Source organism: Perissodus microlepis, chromosome 19, assembly GCF_051167445.1.
Source record: "Perissodus microlepis isolate ML-2025 ecotype Zambia chromosome 19, ASM5116744v1, whole genome shotgun sequence".
Classification (NCBI taxonomy): Eukaryota; Metazoa; Chordata; class Actinopteri; order Cichliformes; family Cichlidae; genus Perissodus; species Perissodus microlepis.
Window position 1 is genome coordinate 27,710,141 of NC_140479.1, and position 16,805 is coordinate 27,726,945.

Sequence of the window (16,805 nt, forward strand, 5' to 3'; positions counted from 1 at the left end):
GACCCTGATTGGATACGCTGATATCATGATGTACAGTACTGACTTAATTTTGTTACTTTTATTCACTTTCATGTAGCTGAAATCCACCTCCACTGATTATCATCCTCCGCAGTGCCCTGCTCTAAAACTGCATCATTTAATAGCCATTTGACTCGGCGAAGGCTCTTACCTTCTCTGCAGACCATTTCTCATGGGTATGCTCGGCGTACTTGTTGGCAAAATGCTCAAGTTTCTCTGGAAGAGCGATGCTAGAATAAAAAGCTGACAGTTAGTCTGCAAGTATGTGCAAAATGCATGTTAATGAAATTACGCAGAGTGTGTGGCTGCATTTTTTTTTGTGTGCATTGGTTTCTAATTGGTGTCTGCCTTCAGAATGGCTTACTTAGCTGTATTGATTGGTTTGGGGTCAAAGTTGCCTTGAGCATCCACAGAAACAGGCTTTTCCACAGTGGTACTAATGGAGGCATCCACATAGTCCGGCGGCAAAGCTCCAGCTATGGCACTGAGACAAGGCATGGCCATCTTGAACAGCTCGGGGTCGTACTTCTGCATGAGGAAAGAAGGAAAGCAACAGGACAGTTACTTAACAAATGCAAGTAATGTCTTCCACTGCTAATTTAAGCTGAACTTGAATAAAGTCGTATAGCCACTCCAGTCTTAAAGAAAGAGCAAGAGGCAAGCGGAAGAAACGTTAATGAAGAATTATTCTTAAAAGCTGAGGGACCGGCGTGCTCGGGGCTTTGGATCAATGATGGCTGTCCAGATATTGATGTTTTCAGACCGGCGCTTTGCAAAGCCTCCTTTCGTGAGTGGGCATTTAGAGAGATGTGCTGAGTCCAGCCATCTGCATTGCTAATAGACCTAAACCTATTTATACCCAAGTAGTGCCTCGAATACATACATGTTAATCAAGACTGCATGAATTATGGGAGTTTTATTGAACGGTTTATCGTGTTTTTAGAGCATTTGGACTTTCCCTCACCCTCTGAGACAAAGAGTCAAACACTCCCCAGAAGATCTTCTTGGTAAGCAGTAGTTCATCTTCAGAGGCTGTTCCAAAGCTGCCCCAGCCTGAAGGGAGGCAGTAGTACTTCCAGTTTTGCTCATAGTGGTTGGTTAGCAGCTAGAGGGCACAGGAAAGACACACATGCTTAGCGAGTTCAAAGACAGGTAATAAGCATGCACACTGCCACACATGGCACCGCACAGGGGAATCACTTCATCCAAAATCAGCACAAATTAAAGTAAGGAACACTTTTGTGGGCCACTCGCAATCTATTACATCTCCAGGGTTTCTTTGCTGTGGCCTGAGAGACAGAGTCGAGACGTAGAGCCAACAAGCCCGTAATCACAGTCCACTACTTCACCCCCTTGTTTTGTTTTTTTCCCTCCTATAGCTCCCCACTTTGCGCACACCAGATGATTAACATTTCTTACAGGTGCGTTACAGCTGTGGCACCTTGGGAGGGTTTATGTGAGCGTGAAAGAGAGCGAGAGGGGCAAATGCAAGCACCATTACATTGATTAGAGTTAGTGGAAATGAGCTGTTGGTAGCTCCCCACCAAGCTGAAAATCTAACAAACATATGAGAGCAAAGCGTGACCATGCAGCGACCACATGGACCACACAAAAAGAGCATGTAGAAACGAAAGGGACAACTTAAAATAAAGGAGAAGATGGCGATTAAGAAGTAATTAATAATTAGAACGACGTGAAGCAGCGAAAACAAAAACACGAGGGCAGGGCGGCAGTGGATCTGAAATAAAGGATGACGGAGGAATTTAAATGAATGAAAGAGCGAAGAAACTGTTGCCCACCCTTAGAGGCATCTTGCAGTAATCAGTCAACAAGGGCACATCAAAGACGAGGCGGCGCAGGAGCTGCTGCAGCATGGAGGGACGAAGGTGCCTGCGGGATAGGGCGGGAGAGAGATAAGAGCTCTGCTGCACTCGGGCTGCCTTTAAACATCTTCAGCCTTTGACCAATTTTGTGCGTCACACTGACTCAAAAAGATGGTTAAGATAAGTTGTTAGTCTTTACTACCTCTGGAAAAGTGTTTTTTTTAACTCTTTCGCTTCTTACTTGCAAACAGACAGCAAACACTCCTCTATCGCATCTCTCTGCGCCTTGGTCAGCGATCGGCCTTTGGACAGGCGGTAGATGGTGTGCAGGGTGGAGTCTATGAGGGTGGCGTAGTGCTCGGTGCCAGCGAAGAGAGGGGCGCAGCGGGTGAGGAGGGGCAGCATGGCTGAACCGATGTAGCGGTTCATAGCCAGGGCTGTCTCGGTGGTACACAGACCCTCCTGTAGGGGGAAAAGGTCACACAACATGTTGAAACTCAGATATAAAGTGATTAAAACTTTAAGTAGGCACTTGTATTTGAAAGAAGCAACATATGGATGTGTTCCAGCTATTTGTTTTAATCTATAAGCGTACTGTTGATTAATAAGAATAAAGAGCAATGACATTAATCAAACAAATTTAAAGCAGAGCTTTGGCTTAATGAGCTGCTTCTTATTGCTATAAAAGAGAGCCTGATATTATCGATCCAGAAACTCCTTGAAGTTCGTGTTACGGTGGCTGGCTACTCATTACTTTTCTCCCACGCTGCTATCAGCTGCACCTACCGTGTCCAGAGAAGTAGCAGCCCTCAGGTCAGGGAGGAAGCCAACTTCAAGCAGGTGAAGCAGAAAGCTCTGGGCTTCCACACCATACACTCTGTCTAAAAACAGCACCATGGGGGCCTTGTGGTCCGGACAGAAGCTCGCCGACATGTCCGGCTCTGTCACTGACCCATCTAGGAGTTTGAAGCAGACATAACAAAGACGAGTTTTGTGATCCACGCAAGCATGAAGCAGTGAAATACCCAGGGAACAGCATGCACTTCATAATGGAAAGTCTTTTCTAATTAGGAGAGCCATGCGTATTCATTAGGCCGCACGCACGCAGCAGTTTTTCTGGACCCTTGACTCGTTGTCTTGGTTCTTGGCCTGCTGACAAAGCTTGTGTGGCAATGCTCACAGCAGCAAATTTAAGAGGCAAGTCTTGCCATGCTTAAGCAGATCAATCAATAGAGCAAGACAGCCCGCTATAGAAATGATCTGGCTCACTCAGAGCCACGGGAGCGTGCGGTAAAGCATCGCGCTGATTAAAAAGGCATGAGCAGTGAAATCGATAACTTTCCGCCTTGCACTGAACATGCATAGTTTGGGAATCGCTGTGTGTGACATGCTGTAACATGCAAATAAAAACGAGGCGTTCGTTAAAACAAAGCACATGCTCACACGTCACGTTGTTAGCCAGTACCTTTGTTAGTAATGGGCATTTTGAGCGGTATGCTAATGATTCCCACGAGGTCCTCAGTAGGCACCAGAGAGCGCAGGATAGCACGAATGCGCAGAGCTTCGCCTTTCCCTTTGTTGATGAGCTTTAGGCGGGAAAAGCAAGTGAATCAGAGGAAAATACAACAAAACAATTCCATGAAAAACAACCCGTGACACTTTCTAAGAAACTTACATGCATCTCAGGGGCACAACGTCCTAATAGGTCGATGAGAGCAGAGTAGAACGACATGATGGCATTGCCCATGTGGACCACCTCCTCTTCATCGTCACCATCACCAGACCTAACAGTGGGAAAAGAGCAGAAACATTTTTAAGGGCATTGAAGCAAAGACACAAATCAACAGGGGCTGGTTAAAGCAGTCTGAAGGCTAAGGCCTTGGCATTGATTTTATAAGATTTGCTTGATTTTTATGGCTTACACATCAGAGCTAACTCCCTGGACGGAGCCTGGGAGGTCCAAAGCGGGCGTCTCAGAGATCTTAATAGCTTCCTTCATGGCAGCCAGGAGACCGTTCCCTCCCTCTCCTCTCAGAGCAGGTCCGAAACACTCCGGACGACGGATCAGCAGCTTCACCACAACGCTCGAGTTCTCCTCCACACTCTCGCCTGCAACACGAACATATATGGATACGTGCAAGAATAGATATGCTCGCCATTCAGCATGAGTAGACAACATCTGAGTAGACTTTGCCTTAAGCAAGTGACGGCAGTTCTTTTGAATCTCTGCTACGTTTCTCTGTGCGTTTAAACAGAGGAGCGGCACAAGAATAAACAGACAGAACAAGTGAGAGATGAAATCAGAGAGAAACCAATAAATGCAGACATACCGTTCACAAAGACAGCAAACCGCAAGAAGGACAGATAGCGCTCTCCCTCAATGGGGTTCCAGCCGATGTCTGGATAACCTTTAGCCAGAAGCATTGGACAACTCTGAAGACCACAGCCAGCCAAGTAGGTGACCACCTAAAGATACATTACACACATCATGTAGCTCAAATAATCTGTGCATTCCCTCCCTGGTGGTCTTACCGTAGGTATCTCTTTCTTAATATGCATGTATAGGTCCTCAAGTCCAAACTGTCTTTCTCTCTGAATCAAGCAGGAAGAGTATACAGTGACTTAAACTCACCTTGTCCAGGTCAGGTTCTTCAAGCGCCAGAGCCAGCCCGTTATTGTCCATCACTGAGGAAGCAGCTACATCAAGCGGAGTGGAGCCCCTCATAGCTGGCGAAGCTGCAACACAATCCACCCACACAGGCTCAGATAGTTAGTGTCATTTTTGTTGTGTCTTACTGTACAGACAGCTACCCTGTGCCCACGTGTGCTTTTTAAAATAATGTGTAAACAGCAGGGGGTGCTATTTCCACTTTTTAAAATGTAACAGGAAGCTAACCTGCCTTAGTTTTAGGGTTCTTACCAGTTTGCACTGAATAATTCAGTCATATTAGGACATAACGTAGCACTGTACATTATTTATATTACAGCTTGTTTGATTTCACAAGACTTGTTTCATTTTTCATCTTTTTTTTCCCGTAGTACTAAATAACCTGCTGTAGCCTATGAGCAATAAGTGAAGTCGTTCATGCGCACAAACACACACACACACGTACACACACACACAGACACACACATAAGTTCAATGAGTTGTTAGTTCATACAGCTCAGCTTTCACATATCCTCTGGCTGAAATTAAAGAGATCTTTGGCTCCTTTCAGAGAATTCGACAGCCACTTAGCTACTTTAAGCTGTTCCCTTATTCACAAGGGGGTCGCCACAGTGGTCAGGTCAGCTTGTTTCTGATTGGCAGATTGTTTTCTTATATTCTTCCTGATGCAACTTGGAAGGGATATGTGTCTCCTCCTGGTATTTGCCAAAAAGCGATTGCGGGAATTTAAACTGGCATAAGTCAATTTATTTATAAAGAATATAAATAATTGATATTAAGTTATTTTGAGCCAGAAAGAATATTCCTGTCAGAAGTGACTGTTATCTATACAAATGTATCTATCTAAATGTCCTTCTCAAGAGATTTGCCCGAGAGGGCAGAAAAATGTAACAAATATAACACCCCAGTTTTATAAATATACTATAAGTGACCAAAAAGGACAACATTGATTATAATGTGGGAACCATAATATAGAGTCATAAAGTCATACATCACGTAATACTCACATATTAGATTAGATTAGATTTTATATATGACCTCTTCATTAATCTGGTTCACTAGTGTATTTACCAATATAAATAAAGTTAACCGACATTTAACAAACACAGAAATGTCAGAAATGACTTTTTGCCACAACACTGGGACCAAACCGGAGGATTTTTCACTTGTGACACGAATGTGTAAACCACTACACTCCTGTTCTAAACATGGCTGTACCCACCTAGGCCCACGCTGCTGTTCTCCAGTAGGTAACTGAGGTGGTCAAACATGGCCTTCTGATTCTGACGGCTGATCCGGCAGAAGTAGCACAGGAAGCGGCAACAGCTGGCCACCATCTTGGGAAAGGCAATTTCCTGAAGGGTAGGATAAAACAGAGCCTAAGTGGCTCAAATATCTTCACTTGGATATTAATAAGAGTAAACTGCACCTTTTAAACTTAAAATGATTCTCAGGCAGCAGCAATGCTTTTATGAGTGGACTTGACTACTTTTATCCCTGGATACAAAAGTGTCCCTCGAAAAGCAGCTGATCATAAGTGGTTTTGGAGAAACTGTTGCTTCACTCTGGGGAACTGAGTTTACAGTAATGATTTCCTTCATGCGTGTTACTCTAAATTCCCCCCGCATGCCTCGGCTTCTAATTGATGCGTAAAAGGCCTGACATCGTCACACGCTGCCAGCAAGCCAGCCCGATTCAGTCTGCCCTTTCTGCCCTTCTGCGTTGTCAGGACCACGTCCTCATTAATGCAAACCTGCTCTGCGACCATGCTTTACACACAAAGGAAAGCATGCAAGACTGGATTAAAACACAGTTTCTGCTGAGATGGTGCTACAGACTCCATGTGGGTAAAGCAGAAGATGTTAAACCTGGGACTTGTCTCCTCCGAGGACATTGACCATGACCTCCATGACAGTCTCATGCATGCCCAGTATTCTCATCAGGTTCGGGTGCTGGTAGAAGACCTTGTTGTTCATAATGTCACTAAAAAGCACATGAAAAGAAGCAAAACTTTTAATATTTAGGTGTTTGCTGAAAGAAAAAAAAACTGTTTTTCTATCTAAATCAGTTCCATACAAGTCGAATGACCTACCCCAGTCCATCAATCATGAGCTTTTCCTCCTCCTTTCCCATTCGAACTGACAGCAGAGATCTGATCTGACCCAGGGAGGCCAAGAGGTTGATGGTGTCCTGGACCGAGGCAGCGCTGATGGTGTACGTCTTCCTCATGGCCCGGAGGAGCTCTCCAACGCTGTCGTACTGCCTCCTCAGCAGGCTGAACATTTTGCGAACAAGTTCAGGGTCCTGGATGTGACACTCCTGGGACCAGCTGACCATGGTCTGAGAGATAAGCTCTTTCAGATTGGCTGGAAATAAACATGAGCAAAGACGACTCAGTTCCTTTTATTAAACAAGCTGATTGCCTCGTATTAAACAGTAAAGCAGAGAAAGGCTTGGCGTGGCAGAAGTGCTCGCTGTATCGTTTCGAAATCCTTACAGTACATCACGGGCCTTGAAAGGAACATTGACTTTGACCCCATTAGCTGGGGTCACAACAAGAGGCACTTAACATACAGTAGGCACACATTAATGCACAAATTCCCTCCATTAACCTGCCTACTTGACAGCGTGCTTTCTTTTTCACAACTGACGCTTGAATATTGAATAAAAGAACTTGCTCCATGTGGCAAATAAGACCTTAAGAACAGAAAGAAGAAAGAAAAAAGACAGCAACATCAAAGTCTTCACGTGGCTTTAAAAAACAACAACAAAAAACTGTATGCTTGTGTCACATGAGCTAATCTTTGAAAAATATTAATTTATGCCAAAGCCACACTTTCAGTGGGGCAGAAAGATCAGGATATGGTTTTAATAGTTCTGCGTTTGCGGTTAAAAGGAAACATTTGTTTGGACAGCTCATATGTAGGTTACCCTTAAGGCTTCATTAAAACTGGATCAATAGAGTGTGTGGGTTTGTTTTTTTGTTTTTTTATGGTTATGAACACACAAAGGATGAGAAAAAAACATCAATTAAACAATCCGGTACCATAAAAGATGGAGTCATTAACACACAATTGATTTCCTTAACAGTACTGCAATTAGGTGATTGCGTTTTTAAGACCACGTGTCTGTTTGGTTGATTGGTTCTCTTGGTTTTCAAAAGACTGTTTGACAGCAGACTGTCAGTCAGTGCACGGGTGTGCGTCTGTGGTTTTTTTGTGAGATGGGCGGGAAGCCAGCAGGATGGCACCAGTAACAGATCCTGCTGCCGAGAGCTGCGTGGGTGTCAGAGAAAGGGCAGATGCACAAGCTCGAGATTAAGAAGCGACATTTTTTTTTCCTCAAGCACCTGACTCGCACTCTGTCACACTATCAAACACAGTCACTGCCTGTTTTGCTGTTAAATATACTGCTCTCCCACTTTCTCCCTTACTACGCCCCAGTAAAGAAAGCTGGACTATCCAGAGTCACAGTGACGGAAACACACACACACACACACACAGATCTCCTCATATCTGACCATTAAATGCTCCGACTGGATAAACTAAACCAAACAGCTTCTGTGCTCCTTTTACTTCATTCTTATGAAATAATGGCTGAGACAGTGGAGCCATCTGTATCTTCAGGGACTCCAGGAGAGAAAGAGAGATAACGTGATGAAGAGCAGTTACAGCCTGAATCGCAGCACCAAAATTTAATAGGTGTCTTCTTCACTTGGTGTCCTACTACTTCCTTGGAGCCTAAACCCACTTAAAAGGAAACACACCAACAAATGACAAACCGTAGACACTAAAGCTCACTAAACCTTTTTTTGCACCACGGACCGGTTTATGTCCGACAATATTTTCACGGAGTGGCCTTTAAGGTGTCGCAGATAAATACAACAAAATAAAACCAGTACTGGTACCAAAAAAAAAGAGAATATTTATTCATAACACACGGGTAAAGACCCCGGGAAACCGAGTTAATGTTAAAAACCGATAAAACCGATAAATTTCACACCCGAGCCTCAACTCTCGCGGCCCGGTACCAAATGACTCATGGACCAGTAACGGTCCAGGGGTTGGGGACTGCTGCACTAAAGCATATATCTAGTTTTGAACGTTATCTACAATCCCAGACACATAATATACACAACAACATTAAAACCACTTACAGGTGAGGTGAATAAAAAGTATCAGTCAACTATAGATTGTTTTAAACACATCACACAAGCATCCATGGTCATTTAAATCCCCAGTGGATATCACAAAATAGCCCAAGAGGTCCCGTGGAAATGCAGCTGATCATCTGGAAGGTTATTGTGGCTTATCAGTGTATGATAAAAGGACAGAACAAAGCACGAGCCAGCTCAGTTTTGTATTAACTGCACGAAGAGGGACGATAACAGGGATGAGGACAACGCTCAGTTGGTCCACAACTTTGGTCCACACTAAAATCATTCAGCAACGACATGCACTCTACTGAAATCTGCCATCAGTGGATCGAATCTTTTTTTGTTGTGCCATTTGAATATCCTAACATCTAGGAAAACCGTGCTTGGTATACCATTTAAGAGATCTAACATATTTGTATATGTGATTTGTCTGTGGCACTTTCATGATGAGTAAATAACCTTAAACCACTAGTTTCAAGACATTTTGATGATGATTATTTGGGCAGGTTACAGTATGGTCACCATTAGAGAGGTAAAGTAGGGATGCTTTAGGGCTGGCCTAAGTGTGGAATTTGTCTTTAAGCACAAAATATCCAACTCTAAACAGAACTTTGCCCAGTTAAATAAGAACTTGTGGTCACTCACATTCAGTGGTGGTCCCTGATCCCTGAGAGAGGCAATTAGACACATCTTGCAGTTGCACTCTTGCGGCACACCCGTTATTTGGACCTGCGACTTAAACATTTGTGTTGCTATGTTTGTGCTCGATCTCATGCAGTCTGCACGTGTCTGTGAGTTTAATCAGGTTAAGCATTGAGTTTTATCGCTGACGATTTTTGATTTTTTTTCCCTTTCGTTTCCCCGCTCTCATCTCCCGGAGCGGCTGACACAGGATCCTCTTCGCTCTGAAGCCTCTCTGCTCCACCAGGCTGCATATTTCCATAATGAAATTGAAGGGAAATTGAAATGGAAATGACTGCGACCCAGTGAATCAGTCCACGTGGCAGCGGCAGACAAATAGAGGCAAGACTCAGGGCGCTAGAAGTGCAATACAGAAACATCTCCTGTTAATTCTGCCCTCTCTTTTGTGCCAGGAACACAAAGAGAGACACAGAGGTTGTACAGAAAGAGGTGAACAAGGCCATGAATGAGCAAAATGTAGCAGGGACTAAATGTACAAGGTGTGAGCTCAGCACTTGTGCTTTTATGGGGAAACAACAACAACAAACCAAACCAATTCCATGTCTTGCTCAAGGACACCTTTTTTTCTTGTCGTTGGACAGCTTGACTATAGAGTAACACATCCTAAGAGTAAACTGCTTCCACTTGTGATTCGGTATGCTTCTGCAGTCATATTCCTCAAATTTGTTGTCCCCCTGCTCACTAATTCACTTTTAATCAGCATCAAGCATCATTGTTAGCTATTAACCAGGTTCAGGTGTAACGATACAGTAGGCACAGCTCCATCATTCATGCAGCGCAATGAAAGCAGTGATTTCCTCACAGGGTGCAGCTTGCTCCATCTTCGTGGGCTCCTCTGCTTTGTGCGCCTGGCCTTTGATCCTGTTCACCAGCATAAGGAGGCGACCTTTAATCGATGTATCCTGCTCGTCTTCGTCTTCCTCCATAGGGATTCCTGCATTACACAGAGAGAAAAAACAACAACAATGTGCATGATGCGCAGGACAACTATTGCCTCTCCTTATTTCTTAGCAATTTAAAGTTTCTTTGTTTTTTTTGCGCAGGTGAGGCCGCCATTAGATCGGCAGCACGATTCAATTATTTATCAAAACATCAAGATGTCAGAGAAATTGCGGAAGCAGCGAACGTTCAAATCTTCTGCCTTGGCAGAAAGCGCTGCAGAGAGAGAGGAAGAAACATCTCATGAAGTACAGGCACAATTTTGCTGATGGCGACGCAACGGCAGCTAACAGTGCCAAGAAATATGTGCACGTAAAGCATTTTTCATAAGGATGTTTGTTTTGTTTATTATTCTTACATTATCAGCCATAATGCCGGTTTGTGCTGCCTCGGTAAAATAACTGTAATGAATTCTAAAAGCAATCAGGGAAATGTAACATTGCTGCATCATGTTGCAAAATGATGATATGTGTGTTGTAATAAACATAAACAGTTTAGCGTTGCGGTTCATAATGTTTTTTGCAAGAGCTGCATCTCACCACAGTGGAGCTGCAGCTGATTATGAAAATCATAGAGTTCCTCCTGGATGTCTGCAGGGCACGGGCAGTCCTCTCCCATACTGAAGTTCAGCAGCATGTTGATCTAAAATGTGGGAAAATGTTCAAATTAGATGCATAGAGATACAAAAAAATGCATAGTTAGTTATTTTTATTTTTATTTTATTTAATAACTGTATAGTACTCTGTTTATAGTAACCATTGTCCTTAATGTAAATATGTAAGAAAAATTGTGTATGTTTCTGTTCTGTGTCCTGTGTCCTGTTGTATATGTGTCTTTCTGGCTGCTGTTACAACCAAATTTCCTCTTGTGGGACAATTAAAGGATTATTCTATTCTATTCTATTCTATTCTATTCTATATACAAATTACTGTAGTACATTGTGCAGGGCTGGAGACTATCCCAGCTTTGTTATAATGTTGTTATTGCAGGAATCACAGAGAAAAAACGCAGCTCGAGTGGCTAATTCTCTCTCTGCGCTAACAGGCCGAAGGACACCATGACAAGCCATTAAACGAGCTGTGCTGTACTGAATTCTGTCTGCAGCCGTGACCTTAAAGAAATGCTCTATGTATGTGCACTCTTGTGCAGATGAGTGTGCCCTCCCGGGGAAGCAATGCCATCAAACCAAGACCAAGAGGAATGAATTTGCCTTGAAGTTTTGCTCGCACACTCTCACATATAGACAAAGAAGAGAGCTTTATGAAACATTAGGAGCCAGAAGCAGCTCTGGTTCTCTCTGGGCTAAAAGAGGCAGAAAGAACTGAACCAAAATCTACATTAATCTCAAATTCGTCACGTATTTAGACAACAGCGGTACTGACCAATCAGTTGAAACCATGAGCCTGCAGGTTTTCCGTATACTGAGTTATTACAGAGTCACGTATTCTTTTTTTATTCTTTCTCTAAATGATGCACAATTACTGCCATTTACCCTCTGCAGCTATTTTGCACACTTGCGTCACACGAGCGTCACTACGATCACTCGGGAGATATGCGCACTGTCAGAAATCCATTAGCAGAGGTACACAACTGCCGGGGTAAAGCTGTCACGAGGGAGCCCTGGCACAGATGAAAAGTGGTGCTGTGGTGGAGAAGCGCAATACATCACCTCTTTTTTAATGCTTTACGTAAAAATGGAATAATCTGGCGAGTGTCGGGTTTTAAAATTTGGTAAACACAGTCTCAACTGAACAAAAACAATACGACACAAATGAAGGTGAAATGTGAAAAATTAAATACACCCTTATTGTTTCCTTTGGGATTAGGAGGGTTAGTGGCAGCTAGGTGCTGTTAATCAAACACACTCAACTCATTGATCATCAGTAGGCAGATGTTTACTAGTCTGAAGCAATAGCCAATAGCCATGAGGCTATTTCCAAACAGTTTGAAGTCAATCACTCTGCAGTGATTAAGATTATTCAGTAGTAGCAAACATTCAAGACATCCAAGAAAATTGAGCCCAATTTCAGATGTGCAATGCTCACAGAAGGCCTTGTGGTAAATGTTCAATTTCATGACACTATAAATACAAAAAGACTGAACAAGTAAGGCTTGTTTGGAAGAGCTGGCAGAAGAAAGCCTTTTCTCTCTACAAAGAACAAATCAGGAGAATACTTTTGTGATTTCTATTCCCTGTGTATCATTGAGATGTTTGGCCATATTGCACAGTGCCAAATGAAACACAGCATATCAGCACATAACAGCTCTTACCACTTGTCAAGCATGGCGGTGGAGGGAGATGATTTGGCTTTTGTTTTGCAGCTACAGAAATTGTGTAGCTGGAAAAAGTCTATGAACTCTGTACTGAAGTATTTGAAAGTCAAATGTGAGGCCGTCTCTCCAACAGCTAAAGCTTGTACAAATTTTTGTCATACAGCAGGATAACAATCCCAAACACAGCAGTAAATCTACAGCAGAATGGCTGTAAAAGATAATCATCTAAACTGGAACAGGCCAGTCAGTGATCGAAATGCTGCATTTTACTTCCTACTTTGGGATCCGCTGGCTTAGACCCGGCGTGCTTCTTCTCACCTGTTCTTGAGGTGGTGATCTGAACTCTTTGGTCTTCTTTGCTGTAACAGCAGCAGACATATTGAGGGCCAGCATCAGCTCATTGTAGCGGAACTTCTGGTTGTACTGCAGCTTGGACACGAAGCTGTCAGAAAAGGACACAATGGCCTCGATACGGTGCTTCAGTTCGCAGTCACAGAAATAGTGAAGCAGCTCGCACATCTGGAGAGGAGGCACACAAACAGGTACTCTTCCATCACTGTTGTGACAAAGCAGGTGTTAGTTATCAAGAATGACAGAAACATATCGAAACGCCTTATGGCTTCACATTATCCCACTTCTTAAAGAGAGATATTTACTCGTGAGATCATTTGTTCGATACGAGACGGAGCTATTTCATGTTTGGCTGATCTCTGAATGGGCCTATTACGTTAGAGCAGTTACGGAGCATTTGAGAGGACAGCTGTGTGGTTAGTTCGTAGCTGTGGATTGTCACTTTAAGATTACAGTGTGCATTGATTTCACATGTTTTGGTCATTTTTATTTGTCTGTTGTGTATACAATTGTGTGTGTTTTCACGATCACCTGACGTTTAACCGGCTCTGGCAGCCTCTTCTCCAGCAGTCCTTCCATTGGCTGTTGAGCCTCTTTGATTGCCTCCTCTTCTCCAGCTTCCACCGCCTTTTCCTCTGCCCCTGTTAGTCCCTCTTTGTCTGTGGCCCCCGTGGCTCCCTCCTCTCTTGCCTCTTTGAAGACGTTCGGGTCAATGAGCAGTAAAATCTTACGAACGTCCTCGCTTCCTAAAACACCCATCGTCAGCAAGGTGCTAATGAGCTTCAGGATTGGAACAAACTGGTGCTCCACGCATCCTCCGACAGGATCTCGGATGTGGTGCCCTCCGCTTTGAACAGCCTCTGTCAACATCGAAATCGCTTTCTCCTTCAGTGCATCCAGTGGGATTTGGGGACTGTACAGATGCTCCCGTTTGGTGCTGATGAAGCACGGTGGGGTAAAGTTTAGGCGTGGTTTCAGGGAGGTGCTAAGCCCCACCCCGGGCGGGAGGTGCTTTTTAGAAGCATCAGAAAAGAGACGAATGGAGCGTGTCTCGGCCGTGACAGGAATGACGAACTCATCTTTCATCATGAGTCGTGCCTCTTTGGCTGTCTCCAGGTGGGTGCTAATCAGAACATTGTAGAAGCCCTCGCGTAACATGCCAGACAGGTACTGATTGTCGATGGTGTACAAGAGCTGTGATTGGTCCAGGTGGCTGCAAAGGGCGTGGGCCACACGAGTGTTTCCCAGAGCGCAGAGGGCACAGTACAGTTTCAAGGTGTGATAGTGGAACTTCTTCATGTCCTCCTGCTCCGAGAGCTCCATGACGTCAACGCACCTTTCATTAAAAAGAGCAAGAATTAGCAGAATTCATGATGGTTCATAACACGAATTTTGTGATCTAGTCTACTTTGTGGTCAGGGAGAAACTTTAAAAACTCATATTTTTCTATCTTGTGGATTTTTTCAACCCAGTAAGTTGCTTTTTACATCTGACAGCATCCAATGTGAAATTCTCAAGCAGCATCCTCTAGAGCTAAAAAGTAAAGCCAGTTCAGTGCAGTTGGACTGGAAATGGTCATTAAATATGTCTCCATAAGTGAGTGACTCTCAATAAAACCCAGTCTTAAAGTGTCCAACTTTACCATGGAAGGTTTACAACCTGGTATAAAAAAATACTATCAATGTGAAAATCCAAGGTGACTTACATCTTTAGTTATCGCATCACAAGATTTTCAGAAAACTTGACCTTCAAGGTGACTGAGATTCAAATTTGCCTGACATTTCTAACAGATATGGTATTATTGTTATGGTATCAATTTGAAAACCCTACATCGCCTCATTCTCTAGTTATTGTGTTCACAAACTTGGCTGCCTACTTGCCCGGCTGGGTGAGGCTTTCACAGCTGAGGGTTAGAATGATTTTTCCCTCTACAGCTAATTTATCCCCCTTCACACTAACTGTGAGGAGCATGGCTGCTTTCACTCCCAGGTGGCTGCCCGCTAGCCGCTAGGCTTCACGCTAGCTAATCTGAGTCACTCATCCATTTTTGAGTTGTTGGTGCCTTTTCCGTCTGACAGAAAATATGGATAACTGTGTGGTAAAATTACAGTAATTTATTAGTTATGTTATTGGTGGTTTGTTGCTTACCATTAACTAAGAATCGTGTGTTTATGCGATGTAGGTTACTAAGCAAGTTTGCTAGTCATAGCTAATGGCACTGCACTCTAAACTCACGTCTTGCTCTTAAATTTAAAAGGTTCAGTGGCCAGAATCTTAACAGTTATACGTCAGAATGGAAGGTGATAATAACTTGAAACTCCCCGTCCCTTAATCCTTCCGGTTGCTTAATACACTTGTCACAAACAGTTAAAAAAAATCAGCGTGATGATTTAGCGACTTCAAACCTGTTTTGTCTGTCTAACAGCTTATAGCCGAGGACATTTTAATACACAGCGACATAAAACTGAGGAAAGCAGAAAATCCTGAGTGACTGTTGAGATTAAAAAAAAAATTACTGTGTTACCAAAAAATAAAATATGACTAAGTCACTTTATTGCAATGTGTGCTGATGGTTACAGGAAGCTTGTCTTTATCAAGAGTTAAATGAGAATATGAACACCACTGTCATTACTTTAAGCTAAAAATAAAGCTAGATGAAACAGGAAATTAGCTTTAAGAAAATAGAAATGGGGCAAAACAGTTAGCCTTGTTCTGATCACAAAACAAAAAGCACTTAGCAGATCAGTATTTAGTACATCTTTTGTTTAAGAATAAAGGACACAAGTTGTGTTACAACAGGCAGTTGCATGCTGTCTCTGGTCCTCGGTAAAAAAGGGTCAATGTTTGAAACTTCCTGTATAAATTAAACATTTAAGATACTGTGTGCACTGACTAGTGTGCTTTAAAAAGTAACAAATCCAGCTTATAAGCGAACTAAGCCTTGTTTCACACCTGTTCTCTTCAGGTATGTGCACTGCCAACATCTGCAGGGGCTCCACGCACTGAACCACCCATCCATGCCTCTCATTAACCCTGGCCGTTTCCACTTTGAGGAAACTGTTGGGCATGCGGCTCCACAGCACGGCGTTTATGGTCTGGACATCCAGTCGGGGCGGACACTGTGGAACTGGGTTCTTATGCTCACTCTTGAAGATGGCTGATGACAGAGGCATGGCGTTCTGGAGAGCACACAGAGACAGCTGATGGGAATCCTGTCTGAGCACAGCATTCATTTCTGTGGTATTGCAGACACAAAAGTAAGCCTGTTGTAATGGAAAAGTAAAATTAGGAGCCACGCACCTTTATTTTAGCCAGTTCAAACTGAAAGAGGCTGGGGCTGGTGGGTCGCACAAACACAGCGGGGAAAAGCTTGGTGTTTGGTTCCACCTGGAGCAGAGAAAAGTGAAAAGAAAGCAAACAAAAGGTCCAAACAGGAAGTAAATATCAAAAGCTTGAGAAGGACCTTGAAAGTGTGACTTAAGGAAAGCAGCTTAATGATGCATCATGAAAACTCTGCTACTTAGTGCAGTTTAGTTTGCCTGTGTGTGTGTGTGTGTGTGTTTGTGTGTGTGTGTGTGTGTGTGTGTGTGTGTGTGTGTGTGTGTGTGTGTGTACACATGAACATTTAAGAGTGTCGGCGATGAGTCAGCACTGGGTGAAGTCTCAAAGAATTTCAGTGAGGAAGAACGTAAGAAGATTACACCCTCTGAAAGATTATTTGAGATTTACTTTTGAGAGGACATCTGAACAACAAGTCCACAATTCAACAAGATGCACAGTCACTTCTCTGTTCAGTAAATATGTCTTAAATTAAGTCTTAAATTAAGTTACTCTCAAGGTCATCAGATTAAACTGGAGACGCAGGGATATATGC

At 43.3% G+C, this 16,805-nt stretch overlaps 1 protein-coding gene across 16 annotated transcripts in view; it reads right to left on the bottom strand.

Moving 5' to 3' along the window:
* LOC146366235 (ryanodine receptor 3) overlaps positions 1-16,805 on the bottom strand; it is a 115,714-nt gene that overhangs the window by 39,849 nt on the left and 59,060 nt on the right. For all 16 annotated transcript variants that reach the window (XM_084915098.1, XM_084915106.1, XM_084915109.1 and 13 more), the window contains 20 exons: positions 16,232-16,318; positions 15,884-16,110; positions 13,463-14,267; positions 12,899-13,099; positions 10,846-10,948; positions 10,170-10,301; positions 6,602-6,875; positions 6,378-6,492; positions 5,732-5,864; positions 4,474-4,577; positions 4,172-4,307; positions 3,764-3,950; positions 3,517-3,625; positions 3,307-3,427; positions 2,628-2,797; positions 2,083-2,303; positions 1,818-1,908; positions 983-1,123; positions 383-546; positions 170-248 (listed from right to left, as the gene is read on the bottom strand). In XM_084915098.1, coding sequence (XP_084771224.1) covers positions 170-248; positions 383-546; positions 983-1,123; positions 1,818-1,908; positions 2,083-2,303; positions 2,628-2,797; positions 3,307-3,427; positions 3,517-3,625; positions 3,764-3,950; positions 4,172-4,307; positions 4,474-4,577; positions 5,732-5,864; positions 6,378-6,492; positions 6,602-6,875; positions 10,170-10,301; positions 10,846-10,948; positions 12,899-13,099; positions 13,463-14,267; positions 15,884-16,110; positions 16,232-16,318 — 3,600 coding nt within the window. The remainder of the gene's footprint in view (positions 1-169; positions 249-382; positions 547-982; positions 1,124-1,817; positions 1,909-2,082; positions 2,304-2,627; positions 2,798-3,306; positions 3,428-3,516; positions 3,626-3,763; positions 3,951-4,171; positions 4,308-4,473; positions 4,578-5,731; positions 5,865-6,377; positions 6,493-6,601; positions 6,876-10,169; positions 10,302-10,845; positions 10,949-12,898; positions 13,100-13,462; positions 14,268-15,883; positions 16,111-16,231; positions 16,319-16,805) is intronic.